Source organism: Schistocerca americana, chromosome 7 (assembly GCF_021461395.2).
Source record: "Schistocerca americana isolate TAMUIC-IGC-003095 chromosome 7, iqSchAmer2.1, whole genome shotgun sequence".
In the NCBI taxonomy this organism is placed as follows: Eukaryota; Metazoa; Arthropoda; class Insecta; order Orthoptera; family Acrididae; genus Schistocerca; species Schistocerca americana.
The window spans coordinates 80552627-80575125 of record NC_060125.1 but is presented as its reverse complement, the minus strand read 5'-3'; the positions used below and the strand labels follow the sequence as shown (position 1 = coordinate 80575125).

Genomic DNA, 22499 nt, shown 5'->3' with positions numbered 1-22499 from the left:
GGATTTATGGAACGGTCATTTTCAGTCAAATATTGTTGTTACATTAACAAGATTTTTATTTCTTCAAAACCATCGCATGTTTTGTATTACTTACTAAATCATTACTATTCATTGTAACTGGAAAATTACTTTACTTTAGTATTGGAGTAAATTTAAGTCTTATTTCGTCGCAATAGTTTCTCAAGGGAGCGTAAAAATGTTAAGAAACCTTTAACGAAGACACCTTAAACTGCTGAGTGCCCGCCAGATTGAAATGAGGCATCTCGTTTCGTCATGCAAGATATACTGTTGTTGTTTGACTGTAATATTTTCTATGCGCAGTCGATGTTTATGATGGAATCTAATTCTTTTCCTTTCTTTCGTTTTCCAGAGAGATTCTCTTCGTTTGGATCCCACGCATGTCGGCAATTGTGTATCGAAAGGGAAGTCAGAGGTAAGCGAATCACTGGGTGACGTTCAGTAACAAATATGCATTACAATTTTATCCCTTCGTCCTAGTGTCTAGAGAATCCATCTTCAGTAGATGAATAGAGCTGGAACACATCAAGAGCCTCCTACATTTAGTATTGTATGTGTATTGCGTCAGGTCCTATGTGCCACCGATAGTTCATGTTCAAAGTCATTTGATTTATTGTCATTCTATCGCACTCCACAGAGAAGACAAATTTGATTTAAAGATGGAATCAAACTTTATGGAAAGGACTCATTCGCATAGAGAGATGCAATACCATACTTACGACAGGATAGTAACAGTTATTTCTAATCGTAAACAGTTCCATTTACGGGCGGGAAAGTATCATTCATATATGCAGTGATTATAATTAAACTTTCAAAACGCTGTATAAATAACATCACTGGTTACAATCACCTCAGATTGCAACGGAATATTGTCAGAGAAGTGGGAAAACGTATGGCAGAAGAAAAAAATAGTGTGACAATTGAGTAAGAGATGCCGCTGTATGTGTCAGAATACGAAAAGGAAAACACCTGTGATGCGCACGACCCATTCAAGTTGGTATAAACACGCCAGGTACACGGCTTTTCCTTCTTTCGCGTCTGCGACGTTCGCGATGACTGTCCCAATGCAGGATCGCGCTCTACTATAAACCTGTATTACAAGACTGACGACTGTGCACACGTCGCTCTGCAGAATTTCCGAACACTGCAGGGTTTAAAAAAAGGCATTGGTCCGATGACTGCCGTGGGTCTGGTGAAAATGATTCGGAAATTCGAAAAGACGGGTTCTTTTGATGTGAAAACTGGTAGAGGGAGGAAACGAATTGATTCGACGTCAGTGGAAGCAGTGGCAACAGCAATGCAGAAGGAGGCGAGTGGTGGTGTGCAATGCCCGAACATTGGACATACCCGTGAGCGCGGTGCGTAAAATCCTACGAAACATCCTTATTTGCTATCGATTCAAAATTACCCATGTGCACGATTGCTTCCTGTTGACCTGACAGTAAGACAGCCTTTTGCTTTAGAATTTCTTGCGCGCATGGAAGTGGACGATGATAGGCCGTGGAAAATTTTGTGGTCCGATGAAGCCCACTTCCATCTGACACGATGTGTGAATACACAGGATTGTCGAATATGGGCAACGGAAAATCCACACGCAAATCATCCAGTACCACTTCATCCTGAAAAGCTAACTGTGTGGTGCGGGTTTACTGCATCACTCATCATAGGGCCATATTTTTTCTAAGAGACAGGTGCTTCCGGTCATGTTACCTGTACCGTCACTTGTAAGCGCTATGAGTGTCTTTTGCTCAACCACGTCATTCCAGCTCTCCAACAGCGTGAATGTGTGGATGGAATCATTTTTGTGCAAGATGGCGCACCTCCGCATATTGCAAATCCAGTTAACCAGCTACTGAAGCGCCATTTCGGAAATGCTAGAATTATCAGGGGCCATTCCTCTATAGCCTGGCCGTCCCGATCACCTGATCTTAATCCGTGTGACTTCTGGCTGTGGGCTATCTGAAAAATGTTGTGTTCAGCATTCCGATTGCAAACTTAGCTGCATTGAAGGTACACATTGCGCAACACATTCTGAACGTGACCCCGGATACTCTTCGATCAGTTGTGGAACATGCTGTTTCTCGTTTTCAACTTGTCGCAGAAAACGGTAGACAGCATACTGAACATGTTTTGCGCCAGTGACACGGAAATTAAAAATCCGATTTGATTTTGATTGATGATTTTTATGCGGTTTTTGGCCTCAGGCCAATTAAAAATTGATGTGATTGATGATTTTTATGCCGTTTTGGTCTCAACACAATTAAGAACCGATCTTAATGATGCTTTTTATATGTTTTTTGGCCTCAGTACAATTAAAGACCGATTTTTCCTATCAGATGTGATATGACCTTGCCGTGGAGGAAGGGCTTACGTAACTAACAGTATCACACCTGTACGCCCATGCACACTGAGTAGTACAGTTTGTTTAACGTCAGACGTACACCTTAGGCATTGTTGTGTGATTGATTTGTCATTTGTACTCCATCACTATTAAATTATAGAGCCATTTATAGCTACGTTTTGTAACTATATATTTTTCTTCTGCCATACGTTTCCCCTCTTCTCCGATAATGTTCTGTTGCAATTTGACATCATTCTGACCAGTGATGGTATTTCTACAGTGGTTTGAAAGTTTAGCTTTAATTATAATCATCCTGTGTATATACTGATCATTCATCGAGAGTCTAACGGTTTTTGCCTGTTATTGATATCGATACTGACTAGATACTGGTCACTGGAATTCCATTTCAAGCGATAGTGGCGTGACATAGTGCATTGTAATTCCACGCCGTATCAAAATCCGTGCAGTATTTCGTCAGGCTAACTTGGACATATAAAAAAAAGTGAGCCGAGAAATTCAGTTTATGAATGTGGAAAGAGAAGACTTACTGAAACATTTCCTATTTACTTACTAAAACATGACTATAACTTACATTTTATGTCTACGTGCAGTAATGTTCAGTTACTACACTATTTATGGATGGAAAATACAACGAACGTTCAAATAGCAAAACATACTTTATATGATACAATTACTTTTTATGTTATTTAATTACGTCCCTCTCCCCCTCCCCATGAATCATGGCATGGCCCTTCCCTGTGGTGGGGAGGCTTCCGTGCCTCAGAGATGCACATAGCCGTACTGTTGGTGCAACCACAACGGAGTGGTATCAGTTGAGAATCCAGACAAACATGTGGTTCCAGAAGAGGGGCAGCAGCCTCTCCAGTAGTTGCAGGGGCAACAGTCTAGATGATTGACTTAACCGTCCTTGTAACATAAACGTAAACAGCATTGATGTGCTGGTACTGCGAACGGCTGAAAGCAAGGGGAAACTACAGCCGCAATTTTTCTCGAGGACAGGCAGCGTTACTGTATTAGGACATGCAGCTTTACTGTATTATTAAATGATGTTGGCATCCTCTTCGGTAAAATAACCAGGAAGTGAAGCAGTCCCCATTCGGATCTCCGGGCAGAGACTACTCAGGTAGACGTCGTTATCAGGAGAAACAAAACTGGCGTTCTGCGGACTGGAGCATGGAATGTCAGATCCCTTAAGCGGGCAAGTAGGATAGAAAGTTTAAAAAGGGAAATGGATATCTTAAAATTGGATATAGTCGCAATTAGTGAATTTCGGTGGCAGGAGGAACCCAACCTCTGGTCAGATGAACATAGTGTTATAAATATAAAATGAAATCGCCGTAATTCAGGACTAGGTTTGGTAATGAATAAAAACGTGGCACCGCGTATAAACTACTATGAACAGCATAGTGAACGCATTATCGTAGCCGAGAGAGAAACGGAGCCCACGCCTGCCACAGTAGTACACGTTTGTACACCACTAACTCCGCAGATGATGAAGAGATTGAAGCGATGTATGATGAGATAAAGGAAATTATTCAGGTAGTTAAGGGAGACGGAAATTTAATAGAATTTTGAACACAGCATAATTTAATTATAGCTAAGGCTTCGTTTAAGAATCGTGAAAGAAGGTTGTATAAGTGGAAGATAGGTTTCAGATAGATTATATAACAGTAAGTAAGAGATTTAGAAGATTTAGACTTAGAGAAAGCTTTTGACAACGTTGACTGGAATACTCTCTTTCAAATTCTGAAGGTGGCAGGGATAAAATACAGAGAGCGAAAGGCTACTTACAATTTGTACAGAAACCAGATGGCAGTTATATGAGTCGATGGGCACGAAAGGGAAGCAGTGGTTGAGAAGAGAATGAGACAGGTTTATAGCCTATCCCCGATGTTGTTCAATGTGTATATTGAGCAAGCAGTAAAGGAAACAGAAAAAAAATTGAGTATGAATTAAAATCCAGTGAGAAGAAATAAAAGCTCTGAGGTTTGCTGATGACATTGTAATTCTATCAGAGACAGCAAAGGACTTGGAAGAGTAGTACAACGGAATGGACAGTGTCCTGAAAGGACGATATAAGATGAACATCAACAAAAGCAAAACGAGGATAATGGAATGTAGTCGAATTAAATCAGGTGACGCTGAAGGAATTAGCTTAGGAAATCAGACACTTAAAGTAGTAGATGGGTTTTGCTATTTCGGCAGCAAGGTAACTGACGGTGGACGAAGCAGAGAGGATATAAAATGTAGACTGGTGATGGCAAGAAAAGCGTTTTTGAAGAAGAAAAAATTGTTAACATCGGGTATAGATTTAAGTGACAGGAAAGTTACACTGAAAGTGTTTGAATGGAGTGTAGCCATGTATGGAAGTGAAACATGGATGATAAATAGTTTAGACAAGAAGAGAATAGAAGCTTTCGAAATGTGGTACTACAGAAGAATGCTGAAGATTATATAGGTAGATCATACAGCTAATGAGGAGGTACTGGATTGAATTCGGGAGAAGAAGAATTTGTGGCACAACATGACTAAAACAAAGGATCAGTTGTTAGGACACGTTGTGAGGCATCAAGGAATCATCAATTTAGTAATGGAGACAAGCGTGGAGGGTAAAAATCGTAGAGGGAGACCAAGAGATGAATGCATTACGGAGATTCAGAAGGATGCAGATTGCAGTAATTACTCGGAGATGAAGAGGCTTCCGTGGGATAGAGTAGCATGGAGAGATGCGTCAATCCAGTTCTTGGTCTGAAGACCAAAACAACAAATAACAATGTAATTATAGTTTAAAAAGTTTCAGCCTTTGTCTGACTTCTACTTTGAAACCTTTTTTTCTGCCGGATTTCATGATTCTAGGTCAGTGGGGAAGCATGCTAAGGGTTTTGAGGTGTGAGTTTGCGAACATCAAAATATGTGACATAAATGACCGAATCTTTTGATTGCAATGACTTAGAAGCTTAAATTTTTTATACCGCCAAGAGATCATGGACTTCAGTATGTGATGTAAATTTGAACTATGTACTCTGACCTGCTCCAGAGAAAAACAGGTCTTAAAAGACCAACAGAATGACGGATAAAAAAGGAATTTTTCTCCTGTGATATAATTACAAATCAACAGTTTTCGAATTTTTTCTTTAATTTTTACTTTGAAACCTTACTTCTTGCCAAATTTCATCATTTCTAGGTCAAAGAGAACCAACCTATGGATTATGATGTGTGAGTTTTCGAGTATCAAAATATGTTGCATAAATCGCCGTATCTTCCGACTGAAGTTACTTAGAAGTTTAAAATTGTAACATCTCTAAGGGACCACAGACCTTCATATCAGATATAAATTTTAACTTGGTAGGTTCACCTATTCTTCAGAAAAGGCGTTCTTTACAGTCGGACAGACAGACAGACAACAAGGATTCTATTTTTATAGATAGAGACACGGAAGCCTACAAACTGTGGTTCCAGTCTTGGACATAGCTGATGACCAGCAAGCAGATTTAAATTTTAATGATACGAACGTGTTGCACAAATTTTATTGCAACGATCTCGTTTCCAAAGCAACTAAGGGTATCTTCATCAGAATAAATAATAGTTACACAATGTAATATCACATTTTCTTTGTACATTTGTGTGTGGAACTGTGTGTCGAGTGTAGAAATCAAAGACATTGCCAAGTGACAGCGCTAAGAGAAACGAAGAAGGTTAAATTTTATCTCTGTGTTACTGTGGAGATGGATGTGAGAGTATGTTGAATATTTTATTTCTGCTGTAATAGCTATCCCATATAGTACAGAGAAATTATAAAAGGGTGCCCACTAACGGAGAATATTAGATGCGACTCAATCTTGAACATTATTCTTGAAACTTATTAGTAATAGAAAGAAACAGTTTCAGAAATTCTACGTCAATATGGCGTCAAAGAGACTCTGAGGAAATTCACGACGAACCTGCATTTTAGAGACGGCAGCTTACTTCGGTCTCAAGTCGGCCACTAAAAAAAATTATTTTCAGCTCCCTACTAGCGCACATATGTACGACACAATACCACAAAGACGAGCTTAGTATGTCTGAATATGACATTAAACTGCCTCACATGTCAGTCGCAAACAAACTAATTTTTGTTACATTTTCAGGGAATAATATTAATAGGAAACATTTCAACATATTCCCGTTGCCTGTAAAACCATATGAGTTAAAGTGTTCAAGTCAAATAAGTTAAAGTTATCTTGTAAAGCCAGAATTAAAACGGCAAACGTGGTAAGCCGCTATGACTGACACCTTTCAGTCTAATGTCAGTGCCAGTGGCTTATAATGGTTGTGGTTTTAATTCTGGCTTTGAACGAAGACTTTATTTGACTTGAGCATTTCAGCTCATATGGTTTTATTATCATCACATGATATGTAAATCTGTGTAACTACAACTTATTCTGATGACGACACCCTTAGTCGGTATCGAAACCAGGATAATGCTATAATATTTGTTCAACGGGATTTCTCTTTTTATCCTTCATTTAAAAATCTACTGTGGTTGATTATAAGCAAAATACGAAAGGAACGAAACACTGGACTACTGGGTAGTTTGAATGTTAAACAGATTTACCAGGGAATTGAGATTTAATAGGAAATAACTATTGCACTCTTCAAAATAAAATAGGGATAGCTTGCAACACTTATATCGATTAGAAATAGGTGGATTCGTCTCTGATCTGGAACTAGCTATCATTTGGGTATTCTTGGGAAAAAGGAATGACTCGAATATGGTGAAAATCCGACGTCAAGAAGAGATTTTATAGAGCATTCGAACATCTAGAGTTGTGAGTACGGTCAGTCGTCATGTCGCTTGCCACCAATCTTCGCCACTGCTTCACTAACTTCATACATTCAGTAATGTATATGGGAATGGACCACTTCATTTGTGTGTGGTTTGAATAATAATCACAAAAGCAAATTTGTGTCCAGAACCATATGTTCTATCCTGATCACGAACCTATTCAGGGTCCTCACCTATGTGCTGCTAAAACCGAGCATCCTGTTTGAAATGAACAATTCTTCCATTCAAGTGCTTTAAAATTATTTTTGCCTCATGTAAAAGGAGTAGTAAAAGTTAAAGTTAAACCCACAAAAGTGAAGTTAGATAGGATTTCGCTAAAGTATCCTTAGTTTATTACAAAGTATACTTTTGTACAGTGCAAGATTGTGTAAATATTACTGTCTAAAATACGTGCTTCACAGGTGATTAAAAGGCAAATAAGTTAACCTAATTTTCAAACATAGTGTGGTTTTGATTTCTATCACGAATGGTTTCTTTTTTGAAGTTAATTAAGCCCAGTGTTCATCTTTATTGATTTTTATATGTCAGTTAAAATAAAAGCCCCTTATGTCCAAATTTAGTTCTGCACTTCATGCAGTAACGTTTCAGTATTTGATTAAGTAACGCTCTTGAGTGTAGCTGTCATTGGTATGAGTTTGGTGCAAAATTACTTCTTATAATTTACCGATTTGTGCATTATTGGTAACTGCTGCTACACGGAGTTCAGAGTGCACTGTGTCAATTTGTATCCTATTTGCTATTCAGAGGGAAATATCAGCGAAAGTAATTTCAATCAGTTTTCTTAAATGTATATTTCCAAATTAATGTGCCTAATTGGGCTGGCGACCGTTCAGATTTTTCATTCACTTCTGTGTTTGTAGCTTCCATTAACTCCCAAGGTTAAAGTATGTTTGGTTGTGTTCTGTTAATTTCACCATATTCAGAAATATAGTCCTATACCTTTGTCCACTACACACATGCGCAGTCAATCTTAAAATCCTCCTAGAGGGTAACATTAACTTGTTTCACTTCAAGTGAGTGTTATGTGTGGCTTTTTCCTTCACAAAATTGAAGGATTGGTTGTCAGGGAAGAGTGACATACACGTTAGGGTTATATGTGGTGCTACATGACAGGACGTTCGTCAGTTTTACTCACTAAAATACAGATTGTAAGATAAATATTGGACGCAAAATAATTGTAAGACGAGCACTGAATGTCCAGCGGCGCGAATTTGCAATAGATCGGGCAAAATAATTAACAGAAAACTTTACAGGTCTTCAAAGATAAAATGTAAAGTGTTAACAAAATTAAAACGGATACAGAACGAACGAAACAAAAAAGTACATAGTGTACTAGGTGGCAGTAGCTCACTAGACGAGAGCACAGATGACGCCATGGGACGGCGACAGGCTTGCGTTGAGTACCATACACACATCAAGGATCAAATTCAGATGATGACCTTGTCACAAATAAAACAAGGTATGAACGACGGCACAAATGAAGACAGTGGTTATATTAACGACTCGATGGATATGTTCAGTTTATCGAAAATCTAAAGTGAACCGAGCGAAGCACCAGAAGTAGAATCTGAGGAGAACTCAGAACAAGATATTGAAAAACCATTAAACATGAACGATTTGTTAAGAATGTTGTCTGCACAAACTGCAGCACAGGGTAGTAATATTAACAATCAGCTTAAAACACAGGCAGGTGTAATTAAAACACAAAGTGTTAAAATCAGTCGCTACGGTCGCAGGTTCGAATCCTGCCTCAGGCATGGATGTGTGTGATGTCCTTAGGTTAGTTAGGTTTAAGTAGTTATAAGTTCTAGGGGACTGATGACCTCAGCAGTTAAGTCACATAGTGCTCAGAGCCATTTGAACCATATTTGTTAAAATCAATAAACAGATCAAAAAAGTAGACTCAAGATTAGTGAATAATCTATTGGGGACTTAAAAACTGAAATAGATACTATCAGTAACAATGTCACCGCTATGCAAAGACAGATTAATGACATTAACGATAGGTTCGATAACGAAGATTCAAGACACTGTAGAACCTCTGCTTGTAACAAAAGCTGATGAAAAGGTTTCCGGCCTAAAACCCGAATTAGTAAACAAATGTAAAACCATTATATATCATTTGAGACAAACAGTGAATGATTCCGAAAAAGGAAGTGAGTAAACAAGTGGCAACATGCGAAAAGAAGTGTGAACAGAACACTTCCTAAATTCAAGTTAAAGTGAACGACCTTTAACGGAAATTAAGGGAAAAACTGACAGATTAATGTGTACCAAATTGCTAGAGGTTGAATAACGATTTCATCTAGCAAACAGGCACAATGGATGGAATCCATTAGATGTTTTGAAAAACTGTGAAAGGAATTTTTCTGATAACATAGCGGACCAGGAAAAGATCAATGTGGTTATTAGGGCATTAGCCGGTGATGCGAAAAGATGGGGCTTAAATTTGGATACAGAACAAATGTCATTTGGGGAATTTAAACAGTAATGTATAGAGAAATACTGGTCGGAGCAAAAACAGGACTGCCTATGGCGGGAATTTGTCATGGCCAGGTTATATGACAACAGAGGCAGGAGCTCAATGGAAGAGTTTTGCGAAATGTGGTATCGGAAATTACGCACTTCAGAAACAGATGCACGGAGTCCTAAAAAGTGTGAGAAGTATGGAAAAAGCTCATGGAGGAATCAAAACGTTACATAGGAAGTAATCACAAAAGCTTCTTGTCATTTTTGGAAAGAGTAGAAGATGAGGACCACTGGGAACTGTGATTATCATCAAAATAATAATAACCAGTGCAGGGATAATCACGAGAATAATGAACAAAATGAGAACAAATGTTACCACATAAATATGATGCGAAACCTGATAGTAATTAATTTTTTTATTTTATGATGTTTTTAAATATTCATCTTGTATATGTTTATGGTGTTAAATTCTTTAATCATTTACATTTTATATATTTTAAAATATTTAGTTGTAACTGTTTACATTTAATTCTTTTGCTTTTAATGGCCCTGAGTTAAAGTATCTGTATCGCTTTCTGGTATCTATCTTTCATCAATAGCAACACGTAAACCATTTTACACTTTCAGCAATATATAACTCATGTTAGTAAGATCTAAATAAATTCATTTTCTATATATTATTTTATTGCACTGTCTAAACATTTTTATAATCATCAAAAGTAATTTCACTTTTTACTGCAGACTATTTAACCCCAATACACTTTTATATTCTTTGTTCTTTACTGTACAAGAATAAGTTTTCAGTTTTAAACTAATGTGTCTTAAAATAATTTTCTTATAATTTTCATCTTTCATTTGTCCTAAACATTTTTGTTTATTAGTGATTAGTCCATAAATATTATATTTTGGATAATCGCTTTTATCAAAATCGTTTATCATTGATTTCATATCATTACAAAAAACTTTGACTTTATACTTATGTAAACTAATCAGTGTCCACATAACAGAAATCGACATTATCTCTTAATTTGGGTTTTATGACATCATAATGAAATAATACTTTTTGCTGTGCCAAGTATAAAACGTGAGAGATTATCACAATAATTGGAAATTCAGTGAAACGATGATTGTGATATTTGGCATATTGTATGCTTGATGTTGACTTCTTTAGTAGAGATGTATTTTTGACGAATTGATGTACATTGTTATGTCCTATGAAGGTGGTAGCCAGTAGCAAAAATGGTTTAGAATAAATGAAGTCACTGAGATTCTGGAACAAAAAATTATTTTTCCTAATATTCTAGACACATTGTGGGACCTTATTCACCTGTACTGTTGAATATCAGTAATTGTTTCTGTATAATACTTAGTGAGATAAGGGAAATGCGAATTTTACGTTAATAGTCAATTCAGGGTCACATACTTGTGATGTTATTGTATCAGAAGCCTGAAGGGTTTGTTCCACTTTTAATATTTTTTTCATCCAGATTCTGCTTCAGTTTGAAGTGTCGATTACATTAATCATTACATGTTTGACACGAACATGTTCTTTCTGATAGAACTAATACTACAGAAGCCCACACATCATTGCAACTATATACAGTCATTAATTCTGCTTCCTCAGACTGTCTCCAGGAATCTCTAGTTTTTGTAAACGTGGCACGCAGGGACGTTTTTCTCTTTCCTGGGATGGATAAATCATTTTGTGACAGCTTCTGCAAAATAATGATAAGATTAATTTCGCCGTGGAGTGTTTCATGAGCAGCGACAATGCGGTCTTCCACAAGCAATATATTCGCCAAGTCACCTATTGTTGAGAATTATGTGTCGCATTGATGTATAGAGAAGTGTAACAGCACGATAGCAGCCTGATTTTCTTTTCCGAGGCGAAAATTAACCATGCCCTCTCCAGCTTCAGCAGAGCAATGACGCCACGCTGGTGTGGGCTTTGCGGCAGCGGCCACCACCTGTTAACGCCACCGGCATGGTCTGGGAGGGGCGGAGAGGGGGGGAGCGGGATGTGCTCTGGTGGTGTTCCCGCCCCCACCCGCTGTCAGCGACAGAGAGCAGACGCTCTCCAGCCGGAGGTTAATAGACTTGCAAAGTGGGAAGCGGGCGCAGGGAGATCCGTGGAGAGAGAAAGCCAGCATGGCTCTTAGCGCCCACCAATCAGCAGACTCCTCGGCGTGACAGCGCTGCGCTCTGCAGGGAAAGCGGCGCATTAATCTCTGCCCCACTGAGCGGGCATTGTTTTGGACCTCTCCACGACCGAGTCCCGAAATACGGCATTGTTTTACGTAGCACATAATCAAACTGGAGTGCGTCTATAAACACCAATAGGCAGAACTGGTGGTCTATCGATTCACCTGCAAAAGCGACGCGGAAGAACTGATAGGCTGGGGTGTTGACACCATATCTAACGCCTCTCTAACTATATGAACACGGCTAGGTCATGTTTTGCAGAGAAATAACATATTGTAAACTAACTAGTAGATGTGACTGCTTCTTATGGTTTTACCAAAACAACAAGAGGAGAACACAATTTCGTCACAAATCGTTTTAATACGTCTAAACACCACTCGTCTTTGAAAGTTGTTCGGAAGTTTCCGAACTAATTCGGGAAAAATCTTTTTCATCCTTTTGTTGGTACCTGAAAACTATCGTTTCAGAAGGAGTCAACAGCTTCTTGGAATGAAGAAATTGGCTGTCTACTATTTTTTGTTTGGGAACAAGTCGGTACGTGATAAATTAGACAGATTGGAACCATGAATCATTCGTTTACAGTTTTCTTATGTCAAATAATCAATTTTTTGACTTGCTGTGAGAGACCTGTTAGTGTATGCGATCTTTTTTTTATTTTTTTTAAATGGTGGTTCACAATGCTGATAATTAGCGACATAGATTTTGGAAATAATTACTCTAGATCCCGTATTCGTCCATCTGAGGCAATATTTTGAACCTTATCCTATCACTTTTTCGATTAGAAACTTTAATACTGTGTCCTTGCAGATGCCAGACGTGCCAAATTGGTGTCTGATTTCTCGTTCTTTGACACAGGCCGTAGCATCTCTGTTCATTTAGATGTATATCACAGTTCACAGCATGATCACAGTCCACATGCCGTGCATATACGATCCTAGACCACTGCATGCTCAAAACTGTTCTCATCCATTCGGTTGAACGCCACAGTACACAGTTTATTCACCGTTACCCACTGTACTTCAGCTGTCTGTAGAAGTGAAAACTGTTATTAGATATATGATGTCAAACCCGACCATGCATTGTCGATAGTTCTTTGTTTGAAACTTCTATGCAGCGAAAATCATCTGTTCATACTTTGCAACTCTGCAGTCTAACAGATGCGTATGCATTTATTAAGAGTGACAGTAAATAACTTAAGGGGCATGTTGATGAAAATCATACACTTTTTCAAAAATGCACCAAATCCACAGTTTTGGAGAGATGGCAATGAAATTTTGTACCACGCTTTACATGAAAGTAACACATTTACATATAAAATCTTTTGATTATATAGATTCAACTTTTTTTAACGAAATTTGAAGTTTTATTTTAAAAAAGTAATGTATGTTCGCTTTCCTCAGAAAGTATTCAAAAGATTTCTACAAAAATTTCTGTGTTTCATCTCTTTATATGTTGTAAACATCTCTCATGAGGTCTTTGGAATACATCAAACAGGAGAATTTTTTAATTATAATTCCACAAGTACAATTGTAAAGTCCTGCAAAATTCCAAGCACTTTGCCCCATATCTCAGCTTGAAATCAGAATTTCAAAATTTTGTCTTGAGACAACGTTTACTAAGTTTATAGAAATATGTGTACAAAATTTCATAATTCTATAATTCATAGAATCTGAGGAAAAGGTACACAAACTTCAAAAAACAAACTTTTCAGGAAACGCAGTTTAAAGTTCAACCTAATGTTTTTCCTTATGTCACTTCTTCAGAAGGCACCACATTTGTACTGTGAGTCATCTTTCCCTTCAAAGCTTCTCTTCTGGCTTCTTGTTGTCTGTCTTCTTTCCTTTACCAGGTTTTCCACCGACTTTTCATCTGCAGAGACACACTGTAAATCTACTTTTCTCAGGATGTCCTGAGTAAAATTTCCTATCTTGAAGCCCATTCTTTCTAATACCTTGATCCTCCCGACGTTCCCATCATTAAATACAATAACTGCATCATACGTTTCAATTCTGACAACTGTAGCAGATGCAAATATGTTTTTAGGACATCCTATCCATGTGAGTGAATTTAGAGACTCATTTTGATTTTGGGGTTAGCCATGGGCACACGTCAGCCAAAGATGATCTACAAAACCAAAGGGTATGTATCACGGCCTTCTAGATGTATCCCGAAAATGTTTGTTTGAAAGTAATACACAGAATCGTTGTTCATTGAGCTGGTATTGAAGTGCTGCTTCAAAACGTAGGCGTGGCAAGAAGGCCGCGTCACACTTTTAATTAATTTTCAGGCACTTCTGATGCGATTTCAACATTGAAACTTTGGGAACTAATTGTCCATTAGTTGTGCTAACAAATAATAAATTAATCGAAAATTGACAGTTTTGGCCAATTTCATGAATGTCCCCTCTTAAGATGGAATTGGATGAAGTAAATTACATACATGGCCTCACAGAAGAACGAGACGAACGGAACAGACACTTTTATTCAAAGGCAATAATAACACTGAAGTCAACACGACTTAAGAAGATAATAATTAGACCGAAGTTATCGCGACTTAAGATGGTCCCTTGGACATTACGAAAGGCACGAAATTATTGTTAATAGGATGTGTGCTCACCACGGACGGCAATTCATGTTCCACAACGTGTTCCCATGCTGGGCACAAGGTTGGTAAGGTATACTATTCTGTATAGTGGGCGTTCCATTCCTCGTCCAGCGAGATTGACACCTGCTGGATAGTTGTTAGTGCATGTATATGTACTTCAACACATTTCCTCTACGCATCCCATACGTGCTACATGGGATTTATGTCAGGAGGACAGGCAGGCCAGTCCATTCGCCGATTATCCTCTCGTTCCAAGAGCGCCTTCACATTCGCTGTTCGTAGGGGTTGCTCATTGTCATCCATTTTTATGACATCAGGACAGAATACACCACTGCAGCCTACATCCTTCTGATACTGCTTAGTGTTTTCATCTCTTGGTCTCCCTCTACGATTTGTACCCTCCACCCCGCCCTACTGTACTAAATCGGTGATCCCTTGATGCCTCAGAACATGTCCTACCAACCGATCCCTTCTTCTAGTCAAGTTGTGCCACAAGCTCCTCTTCTCCCAAATTCTATTCAATACCTCCTCATTAGTTATGTGATCTACCCATCTAATCTTCAGCATTCTTCCGTATCACCACATTTGGAAAGCTTCTATTCTCTTCTTGTCCAAACTAGTTATCCTCCATGTTTTACTCCCATACATGGCTACACTCCATACAAATACTTTCAGAAACGACTTCCTGACACTTAAATCTATACTCGATGTTAACAAATTTCTCTTCTTCAGAAACGCTTTCCTTGCCGTTGCCAGTCTACATTTTATATCCTCTCTACTTCGACCATCATCAGTTATTTTGCTCCCCAAATAGCAAAACTCCTTTACTACTTTAAGTGTCTCATTTCCTAATCTAATTCCCTCAGCATCACCCGACTTAATTCGACTACATTCCATTATCCTCGTTCATCTTATATCCTCCTTTCAAGACACTGTCCATTCCGTTCAACTGCTCTTCCAAGTCCTTTGCTGTCTCTGACAGAATTACAATGCCATCGACGAACCTGAATGTTTTTATTTCTTTTCCATGGATTTTAATTCCTACTCCGAACTTTCCTTTTGTTTCCTTTACTGCTTGCTCAATACACAGATTGAATAGCATTGGGGAGAGGCTACAACCCTGTCTCACTCCTTTCCCAACCACTGCTTCCCTTTCATGCCCCTTGACTCTTATAACTGCCATCTGGTTTCTTTACAAATTGTAAATAGCCTTTCGCTCCCTGTATTTTAAGCCCTGATACCTTCAGAATTTGAAAGTGACTATTCCAGTCAACATTGTCAAATGCTTTCTCTAAGTCTACAAATGCTAGAAATGTAGGTTTGCCTTTCTTTAATCTATTTCCTAAGATAAGTCGTAGGGTCAGTTTTGCCTCACGTCTTCCAGCATTTCCACGGAATCCGAACTGATCTTCCCCGAGGTTGGCTTCTATCAGTTTTTCCATTCGTCTGTACAGAACTCGCGTTAGTATTTTGCAGCTGTGACTTATTAAACTGATAGTTGGGTTATTTCCACATCTGTCAACACCTGCTTTCTTTGGGATTGGAATTATTGTATTCTTCTTGAAGTCTGAGGGTATTTCGCCTCTCACATACATCTTGCTCACCAGATGGTAGAGTTTTGTCAGACTGGTTCTCCCAAGGTTATCAGTACTTCTCATGGAAACTTGTCTACTCTCAGGGACTTGTTTCGACTTAGGTCTTTGAGTGCTGTGTCGAACTCTTCACGCAGTATCATATCTCCCATTTCATCTGCATCTACATCCTCTCCCATTTCCATAATATTGTCCTCAGGCACATCGCCTTTGTATAGACACTCTATATACTCCTTCCACCTTTCTGCATTCCATTCTTTGCTGAGAACTGGGTTTCGATCTGAGCTCTTGATATTCATACAAGTGGTTCTCTTTTCCCCAAAGGTCTCTTTAATTTTCCTGTAGGCAGTATCTATCTTATCCCTCGTGAGATAAGTATCTCCATCTTTACATTTGTCCTTTAGCCATCCCTGCTTAGCCATTTTGACTTCCTGTTGATCTCATTTTTGAGACGTTTGTATTCCTTTTTGCCTGCTTCATTTACTGCATTTTTGAATTTTCTCCTTTCATCAACTAAATTCAGTATCTCTTCTGTACCCCTGGATTTCTACTAGCCCTCATCTTTTTACCTACTTGATCCTCTGATGCCTTCACTATTTCATCCCTCAAAGCTACCCATTCTTCTTCTACTGTATTTCTTTCCCCCAATCCTGTCAATTGCTCCCTTATGCTCTCCCTGAAACTCTGTACAACCTCTGGTTCTTTCAGGTTATCCAGGTCCCATCTCCTTAAATTTTCACCTTTATGCAGTTTCTTCAGTTTTAATCTACAGTTCATAACCAATAGATTATGGTCAGAGTCCACATCTCCCCTGGAAATGTTTTACGATTTAAAACCTGGTTCCTAAATCTCTGTCTTTATCGAATGATTTATTTTATTTTGTTATTATTTTTTGATCTGTTATCCATCATCAGAGGTAGGACATGTAAATAATTGTATTACTATGACGAACCGTAGATTTGTGTCTCTTTTGACTGTGCTATTTGCTTTCTAAGATTTTCAAAGTAGTTTACACTTATCTTCGCTTCGCTTTTTATTAATATAGCTACTACTACAGTGCCTCTATTTTATTTTAAATCTATAACTCACCCCTTCTGGTTTCCGGTTGTTTCTGCCATTGCGCTTCACTCAACACTACCAAATTCAAATTCAGATCAACCATTACGCTCTTGATATTACGTATCTACACGATTCGGACGTACACTAAAGAGCCAAAAAAACTCGTACACCTGCTTAATATCGTGTAATGTCCCACCGAGCACGCAGAACTGCCGCAACACGACGTGGAATGGACTCGACTAATGTCTGAAGTAGTGCTGGAGGGAACTGAAATCATGAATCCTGCAGGGAAGTCCATAAATCCGTAAGAGAACGAAGTAGTGGAGATCTCTTCTGAACAGCACGTTGCAAGACATCCCAGGTATGCTCATTAATGTTAATGGCTGGGTTGTTTGGTGGCCAGCCCATCAGAAGAGTGTTCATGGAGCCACTCTGTAGCAATTCTGTACGTTTGGGGTGACGCACTGTCATGGTGGAATTGCCCAAGTCCGTCGGAATGCACAATGGACATGAATGGATGCAGGTGATCAGACAGATGCTTACGGGCCTGTTACCTGTCAGAGTCGTATTTAGACGTATCAGAGGTCCCATATCACTCCAACTACACACTCCCCAAAGTGTTATAGAGCCTCCACCAGCTTGAACAGTCCCTGCTGACATGCAGGGTCCATGGATTCACGAGGTTGTCTCCATACCCGTACACGTCCATCCGCTCGATACAATTTGAAACGAGGCAAGCCCGACCAGGTGACATGTTTCCAGTCATCAAGAATCCAGTGTCGGTGCTGAGAGGCCCACGCGAGGCGTAAAGCCTTGTGTCGTGCAGTCATCAGGGGTACGCGAGTGGACCTTCTGCTTCGAAAGACCATATCGATGATGTTTCGTTAAATGGTTCGCATGCTGACACTTGTTTTGACCCACCATTGAAATCTGCAGCAATTTGCTGACGAGTTGCAATTCAGTCACGTTGAACGATTCTCTTCAGTCGTCGTTGGTCACGTTTTCGCAGGATGTTTTTCCAGCCGTAGCGATGTCGGTGAGTTGATGTTTTACCGGATTCTTGATATTCGCGGGTACACTCGTGAAGCGGTCGTACCGGAAAATCCCGACTTCATCGCTACCTCGCAGATGCTGTTTCCCATCGCTCGTGCGCCGACTGTAACACCGCGTTGAAACTCACTTAAATCTTGATAACCTGCCCTTGTAGCAGCAGTAACTGATCTAACAACTGCACCAGACACTTGTCTTGTACACGCGTTGCCGACCGCAGCTCCGTATTCTGCTTTTGTATGTGCGTATTTTCCGAGTTCCGAATGGAAGGTTATTTTACATTCGTAATACTTTAGTCAGTAGGTGTCCTTATCATTGCCATAGACTAGGGGTTTGTGTTCTCGTAAAATATAGTGGTTTTAGTTTACCCTTCGCTTTCAGCCGTCCATAGCATTAAAGCAGCAATCCCATATTGACAAATGTAACAAGACCATAGCAGTCAATCATGCAGACCCCTTAACAGACATCCTCACTTCAGTAAAACTGCTGCATCCTTTATTAACAACATTCAGAATGATATAACCGTACGTAATACTGCTAGTTTTTGTCTATTGTCTCCCAGATGAATCATGTAGAAATATAAGTCCACCGGTTCTCTTATGTCGATACATTACCAGTAAACCATACACTTCCAATTCATTGAAGAATCGAACTCGCTTGTATAAAGCACCTAAAACCGTTTGATTACAATTAATATTTGATGTTAACCATTTAAAACCTTTTTGGTGAAGTGGCAAGATCCTAATAACTGTTAATTTCGGATTTTTCACCTATAGTTTAGAAAAATTTGTAATAATGTTTAACGTTTGTTGGGAGTGTACGCGTGCTCGGGAGTATATGTGAGCGATTTGAGCCCCGTTATAATTAAAAAAAAGAAAAATAAAGAAAGAAAGATTACAGCACTGGTATAAGTGGATACTGCCTGAAAACTGCGCTGCGAGTGGAGTTAACAGTTAACAAGTAATAAATAAAAAGATCATGCTAAGCATAAACAGCAGAAATGCAGTAAGCGATTAATATTAATTCGTCTCATACACTGTGGGAGATATCAGCGAGAAAAAATGTTTCAAAAAGTTTTGAAATTACGTGTAATGTTTGTCGGAACTGGGTAGTTGCTTTCATTGTCAAGTACTTGGTGAATATAGACCGGAAATTTGCGCGTTATGTGTCATGCTACCTCAAGAAAAACATTTACAGTTTATAACGGTAATATTTTTCTTACTTTGTTAAATCTGTAGCTCCACATTATTCTTCTTAATGAGTGGATTGTGAAAGAATTTAAATTTTTAAACTCGGTCAATAATTACCGAATATCAAGTTTTATTGCTCGTTAAACGTATTATATAGACATCGTGCCACTAGGTCTGGGTTACTGGTCCCCTGGTTAGTCACTTAGCTATACAGTTAGATGCGTTCCATATTACGTATTATATCTCGCTTATTTGTTCTGCACAACTACGCTCATGTCATGATCAGTCCTTATGATTTTCAATATTCTGCAGTTACGCCATAGTTCAGAGGCTTCTAATGTGCCTTACCTATCGTACACGTTCTGTAGCTGAACAGAGCCGTTCTCCAGGCACAGTTTATAGTACTTTTTCTCGTCTCGAGGCTTATATCTTAGATCGTTAGCAGACGCTTCTACTTATAGAAAGCAGTTCTACATCAAGTTTCTTGCTATTACGTTTTTAATGGTGCTTCCTTCATTACCTGTTCTACTTGTAGGTAGCAAAATTCGTTCAGCCTATCAAGTCTCCTTTTCCTACATAAATCATTCGAGTTATTAATTTTGTGTATGAGAGTACAACAGAATACAAAAGCATAAAGAGTTATTGCGAGCTCTCGCTATTTTGAGAACTAGAATACTTGAATGTAGTAATACCTACGTTTCGTTACTAATTTATGCCACTGATATATCTATCGATATCTGGAAAAAGTATTTTTAGTGCTTCCCTGCAAAAATGAATGTATTTGTGATGATATGTGAAGTATCCTCGTACCGAGGAGTGATGTAAGACTCTTTAAAAGAATAACTTAATTAACAACGTGAAACTAAAAATACCATTTTATGAACATTCACATAAGTTCGTACAACAGAAATATGTTTCCAGTGATGTTGTTTGTGGTGTGCCTACACTACGAAACATAGACTTGTGGTAGGCAGTGGCGTGAAAACCTGGGACATTAGCAGGCCGTGCTGGCGGCGTGTGACTGCTGGCGTTCTGCTGCTGAAGACCCGGACGAACTAGGTCGGGTATGCCGGCGTGGAGGACTGACACGAAATAGCTGATACTGCCAACTTGTGCTGCTGGGACTGAACTGCTGATGCGGCCGGACGGAACTGTCGGTACTGCCAACTTGAGGCGTAGGTACTAACAATTGAGTAAGCACTGTACGGCGGTGGCCTAAATAATCACTAGGGGATAGATATCAGCGTGGCGCTGGGGGGGGGGGGGGGGGGGGGGCACGTGACCCAGCATGGCAAAGTAGTGCCCTGCAGACAGCTCTCTCTATTACGACAGACACAATGCCTTTCGGCGAGGTTGGGGCCCCCAGACACTGTAGCGGCGACGTGTAGCTCCCAGGCCATACAAGGAAATACACTACTGGCCATTAAAATCGTTACACCAAAAAGAAACGCAGATGATATACGGGTATTCATTGGACAAATATATTATACAGGAACTGACACGTGATTACATTTTCACACAGTTTGGATGCATAGATCCTGAGAAATCAGTACACAGAACAACCACCTCTGGCCGTAATAACGGCCTTGATACGCCTGGGCATTGAGTCAGAGCTTGAGTCAGCTTCAACACGATACCACAATTCATCAAGAGTAGAGACTGGCGTACTGTGACGAGCCTGTTGCTCGGCCACCATTGACCAGACGTTTTCAGTTCATGAGAGATCTGGAGAATGTGTTGGCCAAGGCAGCAGTCGAACATTTTCTGTATCCAGAAAGGCCCGTGCAGGACCTGCAACATGCGGTCGTGCATTATCCTGCTGACATGTAGGGTTTCGCAGGGATCGAATGAAGGGTAGAGCCACTGGTCGCAACACATCTGAAATGTCACGTCCACTGTTCAAAGTGCCGTCAATGCGAACAAGACGTGACCGAGACGTGTAACCAATGGCACCCCACACCATCACGCCGGGTGATACGCCAATATGGCGATGACGAATACACGCTTCCAATGTGCGTTCACCGCGATGTGGCCAAACACGGATGCGACCATCATGATACTGTAAACAGAACCTGGATTCATCCGAAAAAATGACGTTTTGCCATTCGTGCACCCAGGTTCGTCGTTGAGTACACCATCGCAGGCGCTCCTCTCTGTGATGCAGCGTCAAGGGTAACCAGACACATATTAGCCGAGCTGATAGTCCATGCTGCTGCTAACGTCATCGAACTGTTCGTGCAGATAGTTGTTGTCTCGCAAACGTCCCCATCTGTTAACTCAGGGATCGAGACGTGGCTGCACGATCCGTTACAGCCATGCGGATAAGATGCCTGTAATCTCGAGTGCTAGTGATACGAGGCCGTTGGGATCCAGCACGGCGTTCCGTATTACCCTCCTGAACCCACCGATTCCATATTCTGCTAACAGTCATTGGATCTCGACCAACGCGAGTAGCAATGTCGCGATACGATAAAACGCAATCGCGATAGGCCACAATCCGATCTTTATGAAATTCGAAAACGTGATAGTACGCATTTCTCCACTTTACACGAGGTATCACAACAACGTTTCACCAGGCAACGCCGGTCAACTGCTGTTTGTGGATGAGAAGTCGGTTGGAAACTTTCGTCATATCAGCACGTGGTAGGTGTCGCCACCGGCGCCAACCTTGTGTGAATGCTCTGAAAAGCTAATCATTTGCATATCACAGCTTCTTCTTCCTGTAGGTTATATTTCGCGTCTGTAGCACGTCATCTTCGTGGTGTAGACATTTTAATTGCCAGTAGTGTATCTCGTTGATGAAAGCCATTTACCTTCCTCCTCCTGGCTTCGAGGCTGTCTGCACGGCCTACGTGGCGTGCGAGGTTATCGACTACCAGGCGGATGAAACAGTCTGTAAGTACAATGCAGTTTCTACTCTGTGTTTTTCTTCTGTTACATCAATACTGCTAACCTGTATAATGTGCATTTGTGTATATAATATAGGGTGAAGCGTCTAGCGTGCATCTCAAACTACTATGGACCTGTTAAAAAATTTTGTAATCGATTTTAACAGAGACAAAGTGCAATGCGTTCCAGCTACTTCATTCATAACGGAGGCACAGGCATTAACTGAATTTTGCTTTAAA

The 22499-nt window shown here is 39.8% G+C and overlaps 1 protein-coding gene across 1 annotated transcript in view; it reads left to right on the top strand.

Annotated features, from left to right (window-relative positions):
* The window catches only part of LOC124622729 (semaphorin-2A-like), a 906824-nt gene that overhangs the window by 767013 nt on the left and 117312 nt on the right, over positions 1-22499 (top strand). The window contains exon 4 of the mRNA XM_047148520.1: positions 371-433. Coding sequence (XP_047004476.1) covers positions 371-433 — 63 coding nt within the window. The remainder of the gene's footprint in view (positions 1-370; positions 434-22499) is intronic.